At 34.8% G+C, this 21,723-nt stretch overlaps 1 protein-coding gene across 1 annotated transcript in view; it reads left to right on the forward strand.

Moving 5' to 3' along the window:
- The window catches only part of Col4a1 (Collagen type IV alpha 1), a 52,967-nt gene that overhangs the window by 26,732 nt on the left and 4,512 nt on the right, over positions 1 to 21,723 (forward strand). The window contains exons 3-26 of the mRNA XM_012288140.2: positions 2,095 to 2,227; positions 3,308 to 3,445; positions 9,087 to 9,529; positions 10,327 to 10,461; positions 10,542 to 10,649; positions 10,872 to 11,093; positions 11,199 to 11,390; positions 11,468 to 11,584; positions 11,802 to 11,966; positions 12,033 to 12,335; positions 12,456 to 12,839; positions 12,927 to 13,133; positions 13,240 to 13,408; positions 13,497 to 13,624; positions 14,286 to 14,724; positions 14,805 to 15,154; positions 15,361 to 15,627; positions 15,704 to 15,875; positions 15,962 to 16,207; positions 16,294 to 16,659; positions 16,857 to 17,072; positions 17,923 to 18,294; positions 19,532 to 19,703; positions 20,854 to 20,968. Coding sequence (XP_012143530.1) covers positions 2,095 to 2,227; positions 3,308 to 3,445; positions 9,087 to 9,529; positions 10,327 to 10,461; positions 10,542 to 10,649; positions 10,872 to 11,093; positions 11,199 to 11,390; positions 11,468 to 11,584; positions 11,802 to 11,966; positions 12,033 to 12,335; positions 12,456 to 12,839; positions 12,927 to 13,133; positions 13,240 to 13,408; positions 13,497 to 13,624; positions 14,286 to 14,724; positions 14,805 to 15,154; positions 15,361 to 15,627; positions 15,704 to 15,875; positions 15,962 to 16,207; positions 16,294 to 16,659; positions 16,857 to 17,072; positions 17,923 to 18,294; positions 19,532 to 19,703; positions 20,854 to 20,968 — 5,559 coding nt within the window. The remainder of the gene's footprint in view (positions 1 to 2,094; positions 2,228 to 3,307; positions 3,446 to 9,086; positions 9,530 to 10,326; positions 10,462 to 10,541; positions 10,650 to 10,871; positions 11,094 to 11,198; positions 11,391 to 11,467; positions 11,585 to 11,801; positions 11,967 to 12,032; positions 12,336 to 12,455; positions 12,840 to 12,926; positions 13,134 to 13,239; positions 13,409 to 13,496; positions 13,625 to 14,285; positions 14,725 to 14,804; positions 15,155 to 15,360; positions 15,628 to 15,703; positions 15,876 to 15,961; positions 16,208 to 16,293; positions 16,660 to 16,856; positions 17,073 to 17,922; positions 18,295 to 19,531; positions 19,704 to 20,853; positions 20,969 to 21,723) is intronic.

Raw genomic sequence — 21,723 nt, forward strand, 5'->3', positions numbered from 1 at the left:
GAATATAAAATAGTTACAACACTTTAATTTTCTTTGTTCGTTTTGATGTCATAGCCCTGAATAGTTAGATTAGACTAACGCATCTGTTAAATAAATGGCACAGGAAGGGGTTAAAAGATGCTTATTTTAAAAACTGTCCAAATTAAAGGCTGTAAAAGTGATTACTACTAATATAATTACCGTTTGCTAGAACAAAACATATATGCATAAATTTGAATTTTAGGATATTTGCTCGAATACTGGAAATTATTGCTTTATCCTCTTTTACTAAAGAAAAAGTCATTGCAAGTGTTACAAGTAATGTAAAGCGATTTAAATCGAGTCACATACAAAACAGTACTGTTATTGTATCTTCTATTGTCACAAAATACTGTCAGAAAACAAAATAAAAAATTTAACTATTAATGGAATATACGGATACATTTAAGCCACTTAGAATTTCTGTTCTATTAATGACACAGTATAAAATATATTTCATTAGATTTAAATACAATTTTATTCAATGGTTTTATGTTCAATTTGGAAGTGATTTGTTAGTTTTGAATTTTCACATCACCATTTTTCTGTTTTGTCATGTATACCGTGTTTTTCTATACTGTTTTCGTTTATACAGCTTTTTTTGGAACCAATCTACCATGTGAAATGAGTGACGTGTGCAAGTGGCGTACTCTCGTGGGCATCAATAGCTGCTCAGTTTCTCAATTAAAAAATTTTCAAATACGAAACTTTGAAGGTACTGAATTTTTTTACAATCCGAAATGTTTAACATTCAAGTTTGTAAACGTTTTAATTCAATATATTTATATTTTCTAATTTCCATTGTTTAGTTTTCTGAGTTTGTGAATCTGAAGGCCAGTTCAAAGAGCACTCTATTTGTTTATTACGATTGTAAATTATGTACTCTTTTTTGTAGCAGCGATAATGATTATTTGATAAAACTAAAACACATGTCCTTTTCTCAGACAATAAATTTTTATTACTTTTCGAGTTCGTTAAAAAAATATTTTGTGTAAATTGTAAGTGTTTGAAAATCAAATGCTAAGTAATCTAAATTATAATGCTAAATGATCGAAATAGTAATCGAATCATCGCACTGTGAAAAACGGTACCTTTTGATTGTAAAAAAATGTTAATGATTATAAAAAAAACATGACTTATGTTATAATCAATCACGTTTAAATTAAAAAGGGAAGTATTAATGACAACCTAAATTTCCTGTATTCTTGAATTGTTATTATAGAAAAAAGTTATTGATAATCACACATGTATTTCGATTTATTATAAATTACTTTATCGTTGTAAAAAGTATGAGAATTTTATTATTGTACACGGTATTGTTTATTTTGACCAGATATTAAATTCTATTCGTAATTCTGCTGTAAGAATTTTAATATTGAAATTTTACTTGGTCATCGATATGTCGAGTCGATAAAGTAGTTTATAGATCCCTTTTGAGAGAAATCTACATTTCGATCGATAAATTCCGTACTTATCGATTATCGATCAAGTAGTTATTTACTTAGGAAATATTTGACAAAACCATTAGCAATTTTCAAACAACATTCTTACTATTTAAAATTTTTTTTTAAGTGTTTTTAAGTATGTTGTTTTTAACACAAATCGTACCAGCGCATAACGCACACATAACTGTAAGTTAAAAATAATGTAGAGAGATAAATAATAAACATAAATATAATCATAGTACATTATATAATGTAACTAAATTATATATATCATTGTTATATTAGTAATTTTACTTGTGCAATGACACAATATTCCAAACAGAGATAAAAAATGTCTTAACAAATCAATAAACTAGTATATAATAACAATAGTAGTAATAATAATATAATAATATTATATAATAATAATATAAGAATATTACAACAACATTATCTTAAATTATTATAATAATAAATTTCCCGCAAATGAAATCTAACTGTATAATAAAAAAATTGAAATGTCGCTATTTCTATGAGTAAAAGACTCCCTCCCTTAAGCAAGCGATATTGCAATGGTTCTGATTCCTTTTACTCATTGACTTTCGATTGAAATACAACCTCAGAGATTTTTATTTTGTCTTTACCATTTCAGCAATATAATCACACCTCATGGTCGAGCAATCCTCCGCCGGTTGTTCCTCTGGGACGAGGTGATATAGGAAAACCAAATAGCTCCGATGAGGAATATCTTTCACCCAGATGGAGAACATTCCTATCGAACGAAGGTAACCATCATTTTCATCTCTTTTTAATTTTTCCGCGAAATGTTCTATTGTATCTTAACGATTTTGTCAATGTATCATATATTTACAATTTCGACCATTAACGCGTTAATTGCCACGTCAGTCATCGGCGACTGACACTGAATTTGCCGTTTAGATCGTGTCAGTCACCGGTAACTAATAGCGTAAAATATGTAAAACTAAAAAATTTGTATTAAACACAAAATATTTATTACAATTTATTTAAAAGTTACATAATTTTTATTTATTATAGAATTGCAGAAAAAATGTATTTAAATATTTCTTTTTACAAGATTTTAATTCATTTTATTTTATTGCGTGGTCTGACCGAGATTTTCTCATAAATGCGCGTAGCAACTAACGTGTTAAACAAATTGTGATAACGCAATTCTAACTTCGTTACATTTTAAATTCGGATAATTACCGAAGACAATATCCAACACATTCCGACTTTACTAATGTTAATGTTAACCGAAATATAACACAGATAATTATAAAGAAAAAAGCAAATTAACAGAGATTTTTTTCGCTTGTACATTTTTATATAATGAACATGAATTTGATACAGCGATTTAAATGTGTCATCAAATTTTTAATTTAATTCGCTACTAATTAACAATTCGATTTGCAATTAAACTTACTTTGATTAAGAATTAAATTGTAATTGTTAATTGCACGGTCTTCTAATTGAAAATTATTGGGTAACTCGTAATTTAAATTTGTCGAATTAAAAATTAAATGTTACTTTTTCAGTCAATGATTAAGTATTAATTAATTAAACTATTATTTCAAGCTTTTTTCATTTTAATCTTTACATAAAAATCATTGAGTTATCAGTCATAGTGCAATCAGTTATTAACAATTAGTTTTGGTTGTTAATTAATTACAATTAATTATATTTGATTGAGGTAATTAAAAATTTCAATATTCCAATCTGAAGCCCGTGTTTCGTGACCATCTGCTTTTATTAGAAATTCATATCTGAAAATGATTAGAACCCTGTTATAATTTTCTGTTGCGAGTGATTTTCATAATTTCAATATATATTCTGTTAATTTCTAGGTTCAGAGGAAGCGGACAGGCGGAATTTTGAATCATACGACCGAAATTACGACGATGGGTACAACAAATACCCCGATAACGGAGAATATGGTCAAAGATCTGGCACCGATGATTCCGGAAGATATCAAGGGAGCTATGGTAATTAAAGTGATATCATACTCTATCATCATACTCTATAATATAAAATCGTAACGTAACGCGTAACGCTGTCACGGTTATATTGTATTCTATCATTCTCTATCATACTCTCTATAGTATAATAATAAACTTCTAGAATCTTTGTGACAAATGGCTTGTCACAAAGAATGGCTAGAAAATGAAAGTTTTACGAATCATTTTGATATTCGAAAATTATTATTCGTTACATGTATAATTTAAAGACTTAAATAATACAAATTCTATATAATTCTATAATAATACAAATAATACAAATTAAAAAATATTATAAACTAAGAAAATTACAAAATACAAAAAAGAAATGTAAATAATAGAAATTACATTTAATTATATAAATCTATAAATCTCACGTGTAATGAATAACAATTTTTGATTATCGAAACGAATTGTAGAACCTTCGTTTCCTATGTCATATTTCTATGTTATCTATAACATACAGAATATTTTCCAAATGATGGTATAACCAAAAAATAGATGAATCGATATGAAAAAATAAGTAAAATGTACGAAATACAATTTTTTCGTTTATCGCTCCATTTTCAAGAAAATTAAATTTCAACATTTTTTTATTGTTTGTACAAAAGTTGGTTCGCAGTGTACGAAAATCAACAAATTGTTACTTAATTCTACAGTAAACATCAATACATACGTATAATTGTACATATACATCAACATATATAATTATTAATATCGCTAAAATATGTTTGTTACTTTATATTACTTTTCTAGGTTTGTTACTTACGTGTGTTCTGGTCATCAACTAAATTCATTATATCAAACATTCGTATCTACATCAATAATAATGTTATGAAAAATGGCTGATAAGGAATTTTAGTATTATTAATGATTAGATTTATTTGTTCTATATCATTCATTATTCTCAAAGTATTAAAAAGTCGTTGCACTTATTACTTTACGTGTTGTGATCAAATTTGTTTTATAAATCGAAACCGTTCGAACTTGCTCTTCGAAAATAAAGTAACATAAGAAAATTGTATTATATACTTTTGTCTGATTTCTTCATGTAAATTCACCCACAATGTTTTTGGTTGCATCCCCATTTCGAAAACATCCTGTATAATTATATATAACTTGTATCATTTTATACATGCACAAATCATTTTAATACTAAACCGGCATATAATGTGTATTTAATTTGAAGTTAAAAATAAAGTTAAAAAATAAATAAACAAACGACGAAACATAAATTAGCTCACACATTTATTCTTTATCTTGATGAAAATCAATTCTGATTTCAAAGAATGTATTTTAACAGTATGTGTACCTTATAATAAGAAACTTGTGGAGAGGTTATTTGACCGGTTTGGTAGTTTTAGTGTTAATACAATTATTTAAATTTAAACTTCAATTTCTGCATTAAAAATTATTTTAATTTAAATTTTAATACAAATCTATAAATATAAATTTATGTGTATAATATATAATATTATTGTACATATAATACTACAGGTTCGGGAAGAATGAGTTATTGCAGTAGGTTTAGATTAATGCAGATAACGCACACTACATTTCACAAAATCATTTATTGACCCTTCATTACTTTTTGCGGTACTTACGCGGGTCATTTGGAGCATAATTGATATTGGTCGTTAATATTTTGTCAAGAAAGTACATTTATCTTCCTTTCGTTGTAATAGCTTTACCGCAATATTGTGAGATTTACGGATTCAACTTCAGCTTGCTAATTAATGAGATCGTTAATCTTTTCGCTTTGCAGTATTGTGTAATAGTTTCCTATTAATCGATAACACCACCGGTTATGCGCCCGCGCAAGTTTATGGTATTCCATAAAATTTTATTGGTTATAACAGAAAATTAAAATTTGAAGAGGCCGAAAGTTTATTTGAACATCGGAAACATTAAATAAGTTAAACAAATGTTTTCATATCAAACCTTTTTAACGTTGAAATATATTTTTTTGCAATTTGTATCTGTGCTTTTATTATTTAATTGTATATATTTCTGTTCCGAAAATGAACAAAAATATACTTCTCACTGCTATAAATAATGAAACTTATTTATGTATCATTTTACTGAATATTCACTGTTAAATATAATTTTTAATATTTCGTTGCACAGTGTTTTCCATGAAATTCTTGTAGTTGCAAATTTTAATTTTCATTTTATACTATTATACGTAAAGTTGCGAATTTTCAATGTAACTTAGTGTTTTCTGAACACATTTTTAAACAAAAGAAATTGTGTTATTTCGCAATTTAACAAGACAAGAATTACAAAAATTTCAATAACGGTGATCGACTTCGTTCAAGTGAGAATAAATATTTGGATGCACAGTTACTTATAAGAGCTGTGAAGATGTATTTCGTTTCAACTGAAGAAGAAGCGAATGCAGTGAATAATTAACGAAGTATGTAGGATAAGTACTTTAAATATGCATCTGATTTTAAAAACTTGTCAAATATAAAGATGTGTTTTTCTTCTTCTTCTTCTTCAGAAGTGTTTAACGTCGCGTCGACTACGTGGGAGGTGCGTTTTTGTTTCAACGAAATTAACATTAAAATATCAATAGATATTCTGTGATAAAGTTTAAATAAATTCTGAAGTTATTATAAAAAGTACAAAATAGGTCAAACGTAGCGAAATACTGCTATTAGGTACAGTTACTGTACAGTCTTTTATCTTCGATCTTCTACCTTTTCTTTAACTACAGTTGATTAATGTTTCGCTAACACTTAACGTTAGCAGGTAATACTAATGCTGTGTGTGCAAATGATAAGCTTATAATCAAATAATCATGAGTTCATTATGATTTCATCGTACATTTAAATAGCATTAATCTTTGCACCGCGTTCAAAAATGCTGCACAAAATGAATTAACAAGGAAAGGCACGCAAGTGTCCCCCTCCGATTTTGATGAAACTTCATAGGTTTGTTAAGCAGGCAAAAATAAGGGACACGTATTTTTTTTTATCGGTTGAGACGCGGGTTTAAGGGGTGAAACGAGCCCTTAAAGTTTCGACTCCTTTTGGCTATCTCGAAAACCATACGAGATACATTAAAACTTCTAATAGAAAAGTTGTATGGTTTCTTGCGTGTAATAACAGCATGTTAATGAATTTTGCAAAATACAATTTGTTTATAACAAAAAAATTGTTCATAACCTTATTTTACAATTTATTCAAATTTGTATAATGACAAAAAGTGTAGAGAATTTTATTACAAATCCATTGGTATATATATATATACGATATTGCCTTCTACAATTTCTCAGATTTTTATCATAAAGGTTCGCGCGCGCGCCCGCATGATACTAAACCGCATCATATTGGACGATATTACACTACCAGTCAACGTCATTTTTAAGCATAAATAAAAAACAATTATATTTGCGTTATACATAACTGTTAATTTTATTAAATTTGTATTACAAAACATTTATTGTTAAAGTACATAGGTATTCTATGTATATGTCAATTTTATAGGTAACGAATAGTTCGAATAAGTTAGGGAACATAATCGTGGCAATAATGTAATAAAAATAATGTAATTAAGTATATGTAATAATTGGTACGTCACGGCATATGTATATGGCATAGTAGTTCATTATGTGATGCATAGCAAAATTCTACTGTATTTGGAAAATGAGGTGGTTTTGACGATATGAATCCACTTTTATATCATAAAATAAAATTTTCAAATCGTGGTGAAGAAAACTGATTATGAACAAGTCATTGTAGTTTTAGAATGCTATCTCGTGTGTGGAGATTAATGTCATATTGCATTGTAACAACTATGTCCGAAAAGCGACAAACAAAATTTTTCCATACGCGAAATCCGTACACGTATAATAGTTGTAAATATTTTGTAGTTCCAATTAGAATCGTAAATAACATTATTTCTTTATTTATCGGAATAGCTTCGTCAACCCTACGACAACAATGCGCGCTCCAAGAATCTAATAATAGAGCTGTTTTGTTGTTTGTATTTGAAGAATAAACTTCTGTTAACCAGGTTTTAAAATTTTCTTTTGTAAGTTTTCTGGATGTCGATGCCATGACAAAAATATTCATCGCCTTGAACATGGTCTGCTGTAATCGAGGTTCAAATACTCCATGGTATAAAGTAGATACATATCGTCAAGACCTCATTTTCAAAATCCCGTATTTTGCTATGTATCACATAATGAACCACTATGCTACATATGTAGTGACGCAGCAATTATTTCATGTGCATGGTGCATCGAAAACCGTTTGAATCATTTCTAATAAAATTAACATATAGAATACCTCTGTACTTTAACGATAAATGTTAATTATAACGCAAATGTAATTGTTTCTCATTTATGCTTATAAATAATGTTGACTGACAGTGTAATATCGTCCGACTTCATCCGATTTAGTATAGTGTGGAGCGTCAGCGGGCGCGCGCGCACCTTTATGATAAAAATCTGAGAAATTGTAGGAGGCAATATTGTATATATATATACCAATGGATTTGTAATAAAATTCTCTACACTTTTTGTCATTATACAAATTTGAATAAATTGTAAAATAAGGTTATGAACAATTTTTTTGTTATAAACAAATTGTATTTTGCAAAATTCATTAACATGCTGTTATTACACGCAAGAAACCATACAACTTTTCTATTAGAAGTTTTAATGTATCTCGTATGGTTTTCGAGATAGCCAAAAGGAGTCGAAACTTTAAGGGCTCGTTTCACCCCTTAAACCCGCGTCTCAGCCGATAAAAAAAAATACGTGTCCCTTATTTTTGCCTGCTTAACAAACCTACGAAGTTTCATCAAAATCGGAGGGGGACACTTGCGTGCCTTTCTTTGTAAGAAAATCTTGCCAGTTATTCGATATAAAAGAAATTGCAGATTTTATGATTAATAAAATTATCACAAACATTTCTTACATTTCCGGTACAACTTTTAGCCCAATCAATACTTTTAGTATGATTCTAAACTTAACCCTGGATAATTACATTGGGGTTTGATACGATTCCAGCCAATTTAGTTTCATTTTTAAACACTCAATATTCTGAAAATCTGAATACCTTCCTTGAAACCCTGGTATTTTTACTATTTTACCCTCAAACTGTTATATCAAACTGTTATATAGAGTTCAGCTAAAATTTTAGCTGTCCATATTAAAATCGGAAAAAGTTTCGAATTTTTCTGTGGAAGTCGCTATTTTTCTTTCACGTCTTAAAATTTTTTTTATATTCAACATTTTTTACTGAAATGCTGTGAAATATGTTAAAATAACTTTCAAAGATTGTTTATAATTTTTTTCAAATTCAAATAATGAGTAGCTTGTAGAAATAATTTTTAGTGACTGTTAAGAGTTAAATTACGTACCTGAACAAAAATTGGAAAACTAGATTGTAATACTTCTAACTCCAACATTCAAAATCATGTTCTATATGTTCCGACACTCACTTTAGTCTATAATCATCCAACAATATTCGATTATGCAAATAAAAAAGAATTCTGCTCAAAAACGAAGTTTAACCTACTATTTGACTAGAATTATTCTTTATGCATACTTTAATAGAATTCTTATTTCCGTTTAATGTTCATTCTTTCAAAACCACGAATAATTTTCTACACGTAGGTGGAGACCGAAGGACCTACGGTCAGAGCCAAGGACAGGAAAATTTGAATCCTTATAACCAAGGTGCTGCCGATCCTTATGGAGGCTCTCGAGGTTATGAAGATGCTTACGGTAGAGGAGCTGGAGGTGGACAAGGCTCTAGAGATCCTTATGGTGATGGTTACGAAGAAAATCGCGGATCCGGAAGCGGTTATGACCGAGGTTCCACTGGTTATACAGGATACTCGCAAAGTCAAGGAGGATACTCGCAGAGTCAAGGAGGATATTCGCAAAGGCAAGGAGGTGGATACGCGCAAGGTCAAGGAGGATACGGTGCAGCTGGAAGTTCGGACAATTATCCGAGCAGCTATTCGCTTGTGCCTATTCCAGGACAATCTCCACCAAAGAATTGCACCGGATCTGCTTGTTGTGTGCCGAAATGTTTTGCGGAGAAAGGCTCAAGGGTGAATATTTATTACAACAAACGTAATATCACAATATATTTTTAAATTCATGATATGCTTCTAAATTATTGAATAATTAGCTTTCTACATTTTGCAAACCTCAAATTCTCAAAATTTTGAACTTTCATTCCTTTACGTTTTTATATTTTATGATTTCTAAAACGAAATTTTGAAATTGTAGCACTTCTGAATTTCCTAACTTCTCAGTTTACAATTTTCAAATTGTAAAATACCCTAATAGGTGAATTTTCCAATTTTCGAATTATTTAACTTTCGAATTTCCGGATTTCCGAATTATAAAATATTCTGATTTGAAATTTTTGAATTTTCGAATTCACGAATTCCTAAGTTGTAAAATTTCCCAATTTGTACATTTCTGAATTTTCAAATTTTCAAATTATATATCTTTCAAATTTCCAGATTTCGGAACTTTCGAATCTTCAAGTTAACAAATTTCTGAATTGAAAAAAATTTGTGAATTTTCGATTTTTCCAACATTCAAATTCACGAAATACCAAGTTGCGAAATTTTCCTACTTCCTAATTGATAAATCTTCTATTTTCCGAATTTCTGAAATTCCGATTTTTCAAATTCACGAATTGCTGAGTTGTGAAATACTCTAATTTTCTAATGTTTAAATTTTCCAATCTCCGAATTATTTAACATTCGAATTTCCAAAATTTCAAATTTTCCAATTCACGAATTCCCCAGTTATGAAACTTCCTAACTTCCCAAATTGTAAATTTTATAATCTTCGAATTTCCTAACCTTCGAATATCCGATTTCGTAAATTTCAGGGTGCACCAGGGATAATGGGGCCACAAGGTCCTAAAGGTCAAAGAGGATTTCCTGGAACAGAAGGTCTTCTAGGACCGAAAGGAGAGAAAGGTGACCCTGGTCCCCAAGGACCACGTGGACCGAAAGGTGATAGAGTACGTAGCTTCGTTCGTTTGTGTAACAATTTACTTTAATCGCTACTTGGAACTGTTCTAATTGCATTGCTTTTCTCTAGGGAAAAATGGGTATGCCCGGTTTTCCCGGTATAAATGGTGTTCCTGGAGTTCAAGGACCGCCTGGATCCCCTGGATATCCTGGTCGTGATGGATGCAACGGAACAGATGTACGTGTATTATAAATAATAAATTATCTAATATTTAAAAAGAGATTTTGTCGAAAGCTGATAAAATAATGATACCTCATGAATACGTAAGTAAGGGAAATAAAAGAGTAAAAATTAGTTATTCACAGCTAATTGTTAGTTGCAAATTTTATACGTAACTACAAATTATTCAACTACTCCTGAATATTACAAATTGTATTGAAATGACATTTTGCCTTTCAGGGTGAACCTGGTGTTCGAGGTCTTCCTGGAGAACCGGGACCTCGTGGTTTTCGTGGTGCTCCAGGTCCAAAAGGACACAAAGGTGAACCAGCGTACGTTGGTCTGATGCCTACTGGTCAGAAAGGAGAACCAGGTATTGATGGTGTGAGAGGACCTCCAGGTCCACCTGGACCTCAAGGTGAACGAGGAATATCTGGACCGAAAGGTGAACGTGGTCCTTATGTAAGTGTCCATTCGATACTCATTCAACGTAGCAGATTCATTAATAAAATCCAAACAAAACGCAATATTGAATATGTAAATTAAGGGTACAAAATTATTGCCTAGGGTGCACCAGGAATAAGTGGCGCAAAAGGACAAAAAGGAAATATGGGTCTCGGATTTGAGGGTGCGAAAGGTGACAAAGGTCAGAAGGGACAGCCAGGACCTCCAGGTCCACCTGGTCCTGATATACCATTTGTGGGAATACCATCGCAAGTGTCAGGCGAAAAAGGAGAACCTGGTGAAAAGGGAGATAAGGTATTTAATTAAAAACTGAGAATATCTGGAGAGTGTTTCCTAGAACAATACGATATAATTCTTAATTACTTATGCAGGGTGATGTGGGACTGGAAGGGCAAAAAGGAGAACCAGGTTTGATGGGAGATCATGGTATACCTGGAACTCCAGGCGGGAAAGGAGAGAAAGGTCTTCCAGGAGCTCCTGGCATTCGTGTAAGTTTGGTTGAATTAATTAGCTAATTGGTTATATGAAAAACAGATATGCAGTTTAAACCAGTACACGTTGTGCCTGAGTTATTTCAATTTCGTAGTAATTATAAGTCAGCGACAGCTGAATTTGTTAGATCCCATAAGACTCATGTACTGCTATAGAACAATTGATGATATAAACATATGTAATAATACTGACATAAGTTTTTGTTACATTTAGGGTAGGGATGGTTTCTCCGGACCCCCAGGTCCACCTGGACGCAAAGGTGATCGAGGTTACGATGGATTAGACGGAATTCCAGGTCGTCCTGGTAAAAAGGGAGAACCAGGTCGAGATGGACCTATGGGCACTCCAGGATTACGAGGACCTCCAGGTCCACCAGGAGTGAGTACCGTTTATATACTTGCTAATAATGGATTGTTATTTGTCACAACTTAATTATATTTACAGGGTGGTAAAGGTACACCAGGTCCCCCAGGACCAAAAGGACCTCAAGGTTTTCCAGGTCCAACTGGACCTCGTGGTGCTGATGGATACCCGGGAGATCCGGGTCCAAGAGGTCCTATAGGATTGGTTGGTGGTCCTGGTTCGCCAGGTATACCAGGTCCCGAAGGATTACCAGGAGAAAAAGGTGCGAAAGGAGAGCCTGGAATCACAGGATTCCCGGGACCAATAGGACCTAGAGGATTTGATGGTCCTCCTGGTCCACCCGGTCCACGGGGACTTCAAGGAGAGAAAGGATTATCGATTGTGGTAATTATTTATTTAAAAAATAAATTAATGTTACTTAATCAGCTTAGCCAATTCAATGTGATATAAGTTATCGGCAAATTAAACACTATTAATGATTTATTTAATTACTTGTTGATGTAGGGTCCTAAAGGAATGGACGGGGCACCAGGTTTAGATGGAGAGAAAGGGCAAAAAGGAGAACGTGGTTATTCAGGACCGCGCGGATTCCCAGGAGATTCTCTGGACGGAATTCCTGGATCACCAGGTGAACCAGGTTTACCTGGAGAGCCGGGAAATCCAGGAAAAGACGGTATTCCAGGTTATCCAGGACCTGCAGGTGAAAAGGGAGACGCAGGCGGACGTTGTCAGGATTGTTTCCCAGGATTACCAGGACTTAAAGGAGATCGCGGTTTAGATGGTAGTCCCGGTCTTACTGGACCACGTGGACCACCAGGAGAACGTGGTTTTCCTGGAGAACCAGGTTCTGATGGACTACCGGGACAAATTGGACCACCAGGACTACCGGTATACTAAAAAATCACTTCAACGTTTTAAATGAAGAAATATTAATTGAAAGATTAGTCTGAAGGTATATTTTTCTTTTATTAACAGGGCAAGGATGGTATTCCTGGTTCAGCGGGTCCCCAAGGTGAACCAGGTGCACCAGCATACTTTTCAGAAAGTCAAGTTAAGTTAGAAAAAGGCGAAAAGGGTATACGAGGTGAACCAGGAAGAATGGGTCCACCAGGTCCGGAGGGTCCTCCTGGAGAAAAAGGTGCACTCGGTTTTGAAGGATTTCCAGGCAGTAAGGGTACTGCTGTAAGTTCTAATGTTTCATGATTAATAATATCTGTTTGATGGTTCCTAAAAGCACTTCTTGATATGTTATAAATCACTTTTGTAATCCTACTCCTGTGGTGTTTAGGGAGACCGCGGATTCCCTGGACAAGACGGTATTCCTGGCAGACCAGGAAATCCAGGACGAAAAGGAGAAAGTGGTCTGACTCTGAAAGGAGAACCTGGATCACCGGGTCAAAGAGGTCTAGAAGGACAGAAGGGTGAACCCGGTTTATACGGACAAAAAGGAGAACCTGGTGAATATACATTATTATAGTTATTATTAATATATTATTTAAAATGTCATTATCGTCGTAACTATCTTGCACTTTCTGTGAAAAATAGGTGCATGTCCGCCACTGAATTTGACAATGGATTTGAAGGGTGATAGAGGTGCTCCTGGCGAAAAAGGAGAACCTGGACCACCAGGAAGGGATGGATTAAGTGGTGATAAAGGCTTGCAAGGTCTTTCAGTAAGTATACTTCACTGTAACTGTTTTTCCTTTAATAAAATTCTAATTATTTACGAGGCGCGATCATCAAGTTCCGGGATTGTGTCTGCTGTGACCAAACGAATGACATGGTTGACATGCGCTCACAGAACATAAGAATAACAATCTTTGAAGACACGAAGTTTGGAAGCGATATCTTCATTGAATCCTGTGTTATATAAGTTTATAATAGCATACGCACGCTCTCCTTTGCAAAATCACGATGGACTCCAAATTGGAACAGAGGGACATAAGAAAAAAAGAAACATGGAAAATTATCGTCCTTTCTCACCCTCCGTATTCATCAGATTTGGAACCCTGTTATTTCTTTTTGTTTTCCAAAATGAAATTAAAGCTCAAGGGTCGCCGATTTGACACGGCGGACGTGATTCAACGCGAATCGCAGCAGGTGCTTGACACGCTTCAGTAAGAAGACTTCTATAGAAAGCTTTCCAAAAATGGCAGAGGCTCTGGGATCGGTGCACAGCTGCACAAGGGGACTACTTAGAAGGGGATAGTAGCCAAATTTGAAACACGTGACTTTATCTGCATATACGGGACCAATCCCGGAACTTAATGATCGCACCTCGTACAGTAATATTTTTTAACATGTCAAAGATTACAATTAATTTTCACAAATTAGGGACCTCCCGGTCCTCCTGGACCAATAGGTGCGCCTGGACCAGTTGGGCCACGAGGATTACCTGGTCCTCGCGGAGACAAGGGTAATATGGGACCTATGGGTTTCCCTGGTGAGCCAGGACGTGAAGGGCCCCGGGGTTTCTCTGGTGCTCCAGCACCGAAAGGAGATAAGGGTGAACCTGGAATATCGGTTAAGGGTAGTCCCGGCTTGCCTGGCCCACCAGGAGACAAAGGAGAGAAAGGTTTACCAGGACCACCAGGAAAAGAAGGACAGGATGGTCTGCCAGGTCTACAAGGATTACCAGGCGAAAAGGGCGACGTTGGAAATCCAGGAATAAGTGGTTTACCTGGCGCACCTGGAGAGAAAGGAGATACTGGACCAATTGGACCTCGAGGTCCTCCTGGTGTAGCAGGAATTCCTGGTGTAGATGGAATGAAAGGTATATAGCTATTTAGTCTCATCATTGAGGAATCTTTTTTAGCAACTATGCTTTAAATTTTCATAAATTGGCTATTATAGGTGAACCAGGATTACCAGGAGAGCCAGGTAAAGCTGGTCTTCCAGGATTCCCTGGTGCGAAAGGTGATCGAGGCGAACCAGGTATCGATGGACCGAAAGGTTATCCTGGCAGACGAGGACCACCTGGATTACAAGGAAGACCTGGAGCAGAGGGTGGACCTGGATTAAAGGGAGAACGAGGTGAAAAAGGTTTGCCTGGTTTCGCTGGATTCCCTGGCATGGATGGAAGACCTGGACCACCTGGTTTACCAGGACCTAAAGGAGACGACGGCTTCCCTGGCCCTCCAGGTCCTTCGGGTCCAATAGGATTGGAAGGACTTAAAGGTGATCGAGGACCACCAGGTTTGCCAGTAAGTTCCTTTTTCCAAAATACTAGTATAACTAGTATAACCAGTATACTAGTATAACCAGTATGGCTAATACCTTATTAATACATATTATTACATATTGTAGTAATATACATACATTAATACGTATATAATATATTTACAGTATTTAAGGTTATACCATTAGTTTAATAAACAAATTAATGAAATTTCGTGTGTAATTCTACTAGGGTCGTAAGGGAGAACCGGGTCAGGTATCAGAGAAAGGTCAAAAAGGTGAACCAGGCATACCAGGGATCCGTGGTCCACCGGGTCCCGCTGGTAGAGATGGTATCGATGGCGTTAAAGGAGAAGCTGGAATACCTGGCATTGGTCGTGATGGATTACCTGGACCGAAGGGCGAACCTGGTATACCAGGTCGTGATGGATTGCCTGGACTTCAAGGACAAAAAGGAGACACAGGAGTTAGAGGATTCCCTGGGCCTAAAGGAGATTTTGTACGTTACTTTTCCTAATATTTCTACAGGTTTATAAAATTTTGCTTCAATTTAATTGAATAATTTTTGTGAACAGGGTCCACCAGGTGCACCGGGTGAACCAGGAACACCTGGAATCGATGGTTTACCTGGCGAACGTGGTGATGTTGGCCCCCCTGGGCCTATTGGATTCCCTGGTTTGGATGGTGAAATGGGAGCCCCAGGACGTCCTGGACTTAACGGCGTTAAGGGAGAGCGTGGTTATCCAGGTAAACATTCAAACGCTATTGATAATATTTAAAACGGTGTGAACGCTATTAAATACATAATATTCGCAATCGAATTATTTATGAAGGTGCTGTTGGTCTTCCTGGCATTCCCGGTGGCGCCGGAGAGAAAGGTGACCGTGGACCACCTGGACCAACGGTTCAGGTGAAAGGCGAGAAAGGTGAACCTGGAATACCTGGACGTCAAGGTATACCGGGAGAGAAAGGTGATCGTGGCTTAGAAGGTCTTGCTGGATACGATGGTGAAAAAGGAGACCGTGGTGCACCAGGTCCAGTTGGAAATCCAGGACCACCAGGACATATGGGTCCCAAAGGTACAATTCTCAATTCTTATTTTTTAGTTACTCGTATTATTAATAATCGCTAGGTTAGTATTAACGTACCAAATGTACTGTATTAGGTGATGAAGGACCTCGCGGACCTTCCGGTTTGCCAGGATTGACTATCAAAGGTGAAAAAGGTTTACCAGGAATGCCAGGAAAACACGGCAGAGAAGGAATACCAGGACGACCGGGAGAGAAAGGAGAGCAAGGATTACCTGGTTTACCTGGTCACAAAGGAGATCAAGGTCCTTATGGTCCTATTGGTCCAGAGGGTGAAAAGGGTGATATGGGTCCTGCGGGTCTTCCTGGTACTCCAGGTCGCGACGGACTTCCAGGCCTCGAAGGCATGCCAGGTTTGCCGGGTGAGAAAGGTGATAAAGGAGATATGGGTCCACAAGGATTACCTGGTGCTCCAGGACAAAAAGGAGACACAGGATTCCCAGGTAAACACTGACATTCTAGTGTAGAATTTTCATATTACAGTAAATGCATAAATAACTCTGTATACACGAATGAAAATAGAATGAATCTTTATATAGTATTAAGACGTGCAGTTATCAAAATTCTTACGAAAAGTTATTCATACTTGATAAGTATGCGAATAGAGGATATTTTGTGAATTATCCCAAATAATTTGCAGGACTGAACGGATTGGACGGACTTCCTGGAGAGAAGGGTGACAGAGGCTGGGATGGAGTGAATGGATCTCCTGGAGGACCTGGAGAGAAGGGTGACAGAGGATACCCGGGTCCAACAGGAATAGTCGGTATTGTTGGATATCCAGGTGAAAAAGGTGATAAGGGCGAGGACTGTCTTGAACCTCCAATGGGACCAAAAGGAGATCGTGGATACCCAGGTACGTATAGTTTTTTTGCGATTGTCAAAAAATCTGATCTCAACTGAAACTTTGGAATATAGAAAATACTTGATAGCATAATGTATAGAGATGAAAAGCTCGCTGAAGAAAGTAATGTGGGTCTGATTGATTATAAAATATAGATCCTTAATCAGAAACTAAGTAACAACAAATTTTAGCAACATGAAATAAATATATGAATTGCTATCAATATTATAAATAGACATCATATTTCCGCATTTTTTTGATCTTTCAAACATGTATTTTCGGCATAAAATGTAACAGAAATTGAATTTTAATTGTAATTAGATAAAATTATATAAAAATTAGCAATTATAATAACTGTCTTAAAAAGATTTTAAATTTGAACAATTGCTGTAAATAAATGTAAGATCGGATTGTTTCATTTAAGAAGGAAGTATTCCAATCGGCTAAAAAATGTAGGACAAAAAATTTATTTGACGCAAGCACCTTCTTTATCCCACAGTTTACTTCCCTTCTGAGCAGTTCTTTATTTCTTGACAGCGCATTATGTTTAATACTATTCTTGCTAACATAAAAGATACTAAACAAACTTTTATCTTTGCGTTACTTACGGAGGTCGTAAAAGGTAAACAAGTTTCTTGATTGTTTCATTATTTTCTGTTGCATTGTGTTAGTTTAAGAAAAAAAAATGCCAGTATGTCAAAGTTTTCAGAAACTTTTAACTTGTTTGACAAGTTTCTCGATAAAAGGCTTTATGAGAATCAATTTCCTTTAGAACGTACTAAGCAATAAAGTTCATATTTTATTTACATATTAAATAACAACAGAATGTACCGATCTTATTTATTGATTAATTATTTTACAGGACCTCCTGGTCCACCAGGACCACCAGGAGAAAAGGGACTTCCAGGACCAGAAGGATTCCCAGGAATAAACGGAATAAAGGGTTCAACGGGACTTCCAGGACCTCCAGGTCCAACTGGTTTGCCAGGTCCACCAGGTCCTACCGGTCCAAGTGGCTTGCCAGGAATGCAAGGACCTGTAGGACTTCCAGGACCTGCTGGTGAACCTGGACAACCGTGTGACGTGGTACCTGATTATCTCACTGGTATCTTATTGGTCAGACACAGTCAAAGCCAATCGGTGCCAGTTTGTGAACCAGGACATATAAAACTCTGGGAAGGTTACAGCTTACTGTACACAGATGGCGATGAAAGAGCACATTCGCAAGATCTAGGCAAGTATAGTTAAATACAAATCTAGTTTCCGCATGGAAAATATAGTAACCAATTGTAGGACTTCTACTTGCTGAATTTTAGGAATTTTCGGAGATAAGTTAAGAATTTTTAAGCATAGGAATTTGTGGACTACTTCAGGGATATGGATATAGGAATCTAGGGATTTGGAAGTCCAGTTTCGGGATATTGGAACTTGAGGATGTGAGAATTTAAGGATATTATAATTTGAGGGTATCGGAATTTGAAGATATCTGAATTCAGGGACAAAGCAATCTGAAGATATTTGAATTTGGCGACAAAGGAATTTGGGAATATAGAAATTTGAGGATGTGGGATTTGAAAGCGTAGCAATTTGAAGACTTCGACTCTTTGAAATTAAACAGCAATTTGAGAATACAAGGATTCAAACCGGAGACATTTGAAGATATAGAACTTGGAGCATTTAGGGGCTTAGAAATGTTGAGATATAGAAATTTAGGTATTTAGGAGTGAGGAAATTAGATGTATAGGAATTTGGAGATTTAGGAACGTAAGTATGTAAAAATGGAACTATAGTGATTTAGGCCATAGAAATTCAGAGATATTGGGAAACACAGAAATTTGGAAACTTGGGGATTTAGAAGTGTAGGAACTTAGAAATATTGGAATCTGAAATCTAGAAATTTGGAGATCAAAAAGTTGTAGAAAATAGGAATTTAGAAATGTAACAATTTACATATGTAGGGTTTTAGTAGCATAGATTTTGTGGTAGCCTATGAACTGAAAAATTTTGGAGATATATAAATTTGATAATTAGGAAATTAAAAAATAGTTCAAAAATTTGAGAATTCAGAAAAGATATTTAAAAATTTGCAAGTTTACTTACATATCCTCATCGAAACATTATATTTGGGTACAAAAGATCAGAACATTTTATTCCCCTTTTCATCATTTGGATAACGATAGCTTAAATTTTTCAGTTCGTTAAAATATCGAGGATCGACAGTATATCATTGTTGTCTTTTCTCGAAACTCCTTGTAGTCGCAACATTTAAAAATGTAGAAGATTTTCCAAGAATATTTCGACTGCAAAGAGTTAAGTTATGGTCTCGTTATAGCGTGGAGGACTACGCTGACACCGTAATATATCCAGGAACAAACGATCAGCCGATCTGTTCATTCGATATCCTGAACTCGACCTCGATAGTTTCCTCCTGGCTGATCGAATCAGCCGTTTAATAAATTATTTTGGAACAGGTTACGCCGGCTCGTGTGTAAGAAAGTTCTCGACGATGCCGTTCCTCTTCTGCGACGTCAACAACGTTTGCCATTACGCCAGCCGCAACGATCGTTCTTACTGGCTGTCGACCAATAGTCCAATTCCCATGATGCCTGTTGAGGAAACGGCGATAGAAGAATATATCTCCAGGTACGTTGGGCGTTTCCGTTAGGAAAAACACTGTTATCACCACTACGCGGTCTCCCTCGGATAAGAAGCTTTTTACCTAATCTCGCAATTTAACGTGCCTGATGTCTGCAGATGCCTCGCGTAACTGTTGCGAACGTTTTCTACGGTCCATTCGTTCTTGAGGATAGTGTTTTTTAACACAGTCAACAAACAATCGCTTTGTTTCGTTTGGAAACCTGCTTGAACTCTATTTTGCATCCTGAGTGACGTAGGAGACTACGTAGAACGCGGAATGTTGATCAATTCACAAGATATTTGTGTGAAAGATGGCCAATATGGGCTGGTTTTTTCCTTCAATAGCTCGTAAATTTGGTCTGCATAGGAAAATGCATGAAAATTGGACATTTATTGTTTTTTGATGTACAGGGTGTTCGTTATGGAACGGTGACTTGTATAGTAAAGATTTTAAATTGTAAAGGGAACAGAAAATAATGTCGTTCTATATTACATTCAAACAAATAAAATTTTAACAAGTTTTTATTTTTAATCAATGATGCAAATTTTGAATGCTGGACCGATAAAAATCAAATGGTTTTTGAGAAAAATAACTGGAGATGGCATTTTGATATCATCAAAATTTTCACACTTTTTGACATTTGGAAAGTGTTGTAACGATCTAAACAAATGGAAAACCATCTTTGGCATTTACGTCTCTCGGATAAACATTGCGAATATAGTGGCAATTATGTTACTACGCTTGTGAAACTCAAAAAGTATACAATACGGGATATGTACCTTTTGTACTATTCATCTGGCCATTTCAGATAAATTTGCAAAGAAAAATTTAAGATTTAATTATTTACAAGTAAATAAATCACTTTAACCTTGAAATGTCTTTAGCGCGACACTAAAGTGCATAATGACAAATGTTGACATGCGCAGAAACGATATTATTTTCTAGTTCCTCTAATAAATCGAAGATGTATTATGGTTGAGCACTAACATGCTGATCTACATTAACTTTTTATATTTGCATCGTTTTGAAATGAAGAATGTGCCCATTTTAAAATTAAATACAACCCTGCTTGTCGATAATTTTATATGATTAGCAGTAAATTCATGCTGTGATTAATGATAACATTGTATGAGTAATACGTTTATTTTTTTACAGGTGTGTGGTATGTGAAGTTCCAGCGAATGTATTAGCAGTGCACAGTCAGTCATTGAGCATTCCAGAGTGTCCACAAGGTTGGACCGGTCTTTGGATTGGATACAGTTTCGTCATGGTATGGATATTAACTTTCTTATATCTAAATTTCACATATTTTACACATTTACATTGTTCCATCAAATTATGCATTATCAAATTGAGTATACGACTGTTATCAAACTGAGTACACATATATCAGACAAAGTTGAATCCATGGGACACATGAAATTGTTACCTAGGTCAGAATTCATCTATTATAGGTCCGAATATAGTGTTTCTGAAATTAATACATTTAAGGGTTTTTGGTCATTTTCACAAATCAGGCGTATATCTTTAAAGAACAGAAATAGTATATATTATAGGAAATTTTTAGAAACCCCAACAAAGGTTGTTCTTTCTATCATTTGTGCTGCGATATGCAATGTATGACATGTATTATTTTTATTGTTTTGTTCGAATGAGTTAATTAATGGAAGGCCCACAGCTCGATTGTTTTAACCCTGAGCCCAGAGCCAGAATATATTTATACAAAGTAAAGTCATGATTCTCAAATTTTAGAGAAAACCTAATCAAAGATACAGAAAACTTGGTGCAAAGTACGGACTGATTATGATGCTCACATTATTGTATTAAAAACTCAAAATTATATCTTCAGTGACTATTTCGGTAATTTGACAATAGGTTGATGTTAATAAATATAATCAATACTGTTGTGAAAATGTATTGTTAATTATTGTTCTTTGTGGCATTCATGATACAGTTGTAATTCGGTATAAGCAAATCTTCCTAATCTGAACTTTTACTTATATCGACTAGGACATTTTTGTTTAT

This window comes from Megachile rotundata, chromosome 1, assembly GCF_050947335.1.
Source record: "Megachile rotundata isolate GNS110a chromosome 1, iyMegRotu1, whole genome shotgun sequence".
NCBI classification, from domain to species: domain Eukaryota; kingdom Metazoa; phylum Arthropoda; class Insecta; order Hymenoptera; family Megachilidae; genus Megachile; species Megachile rotundata.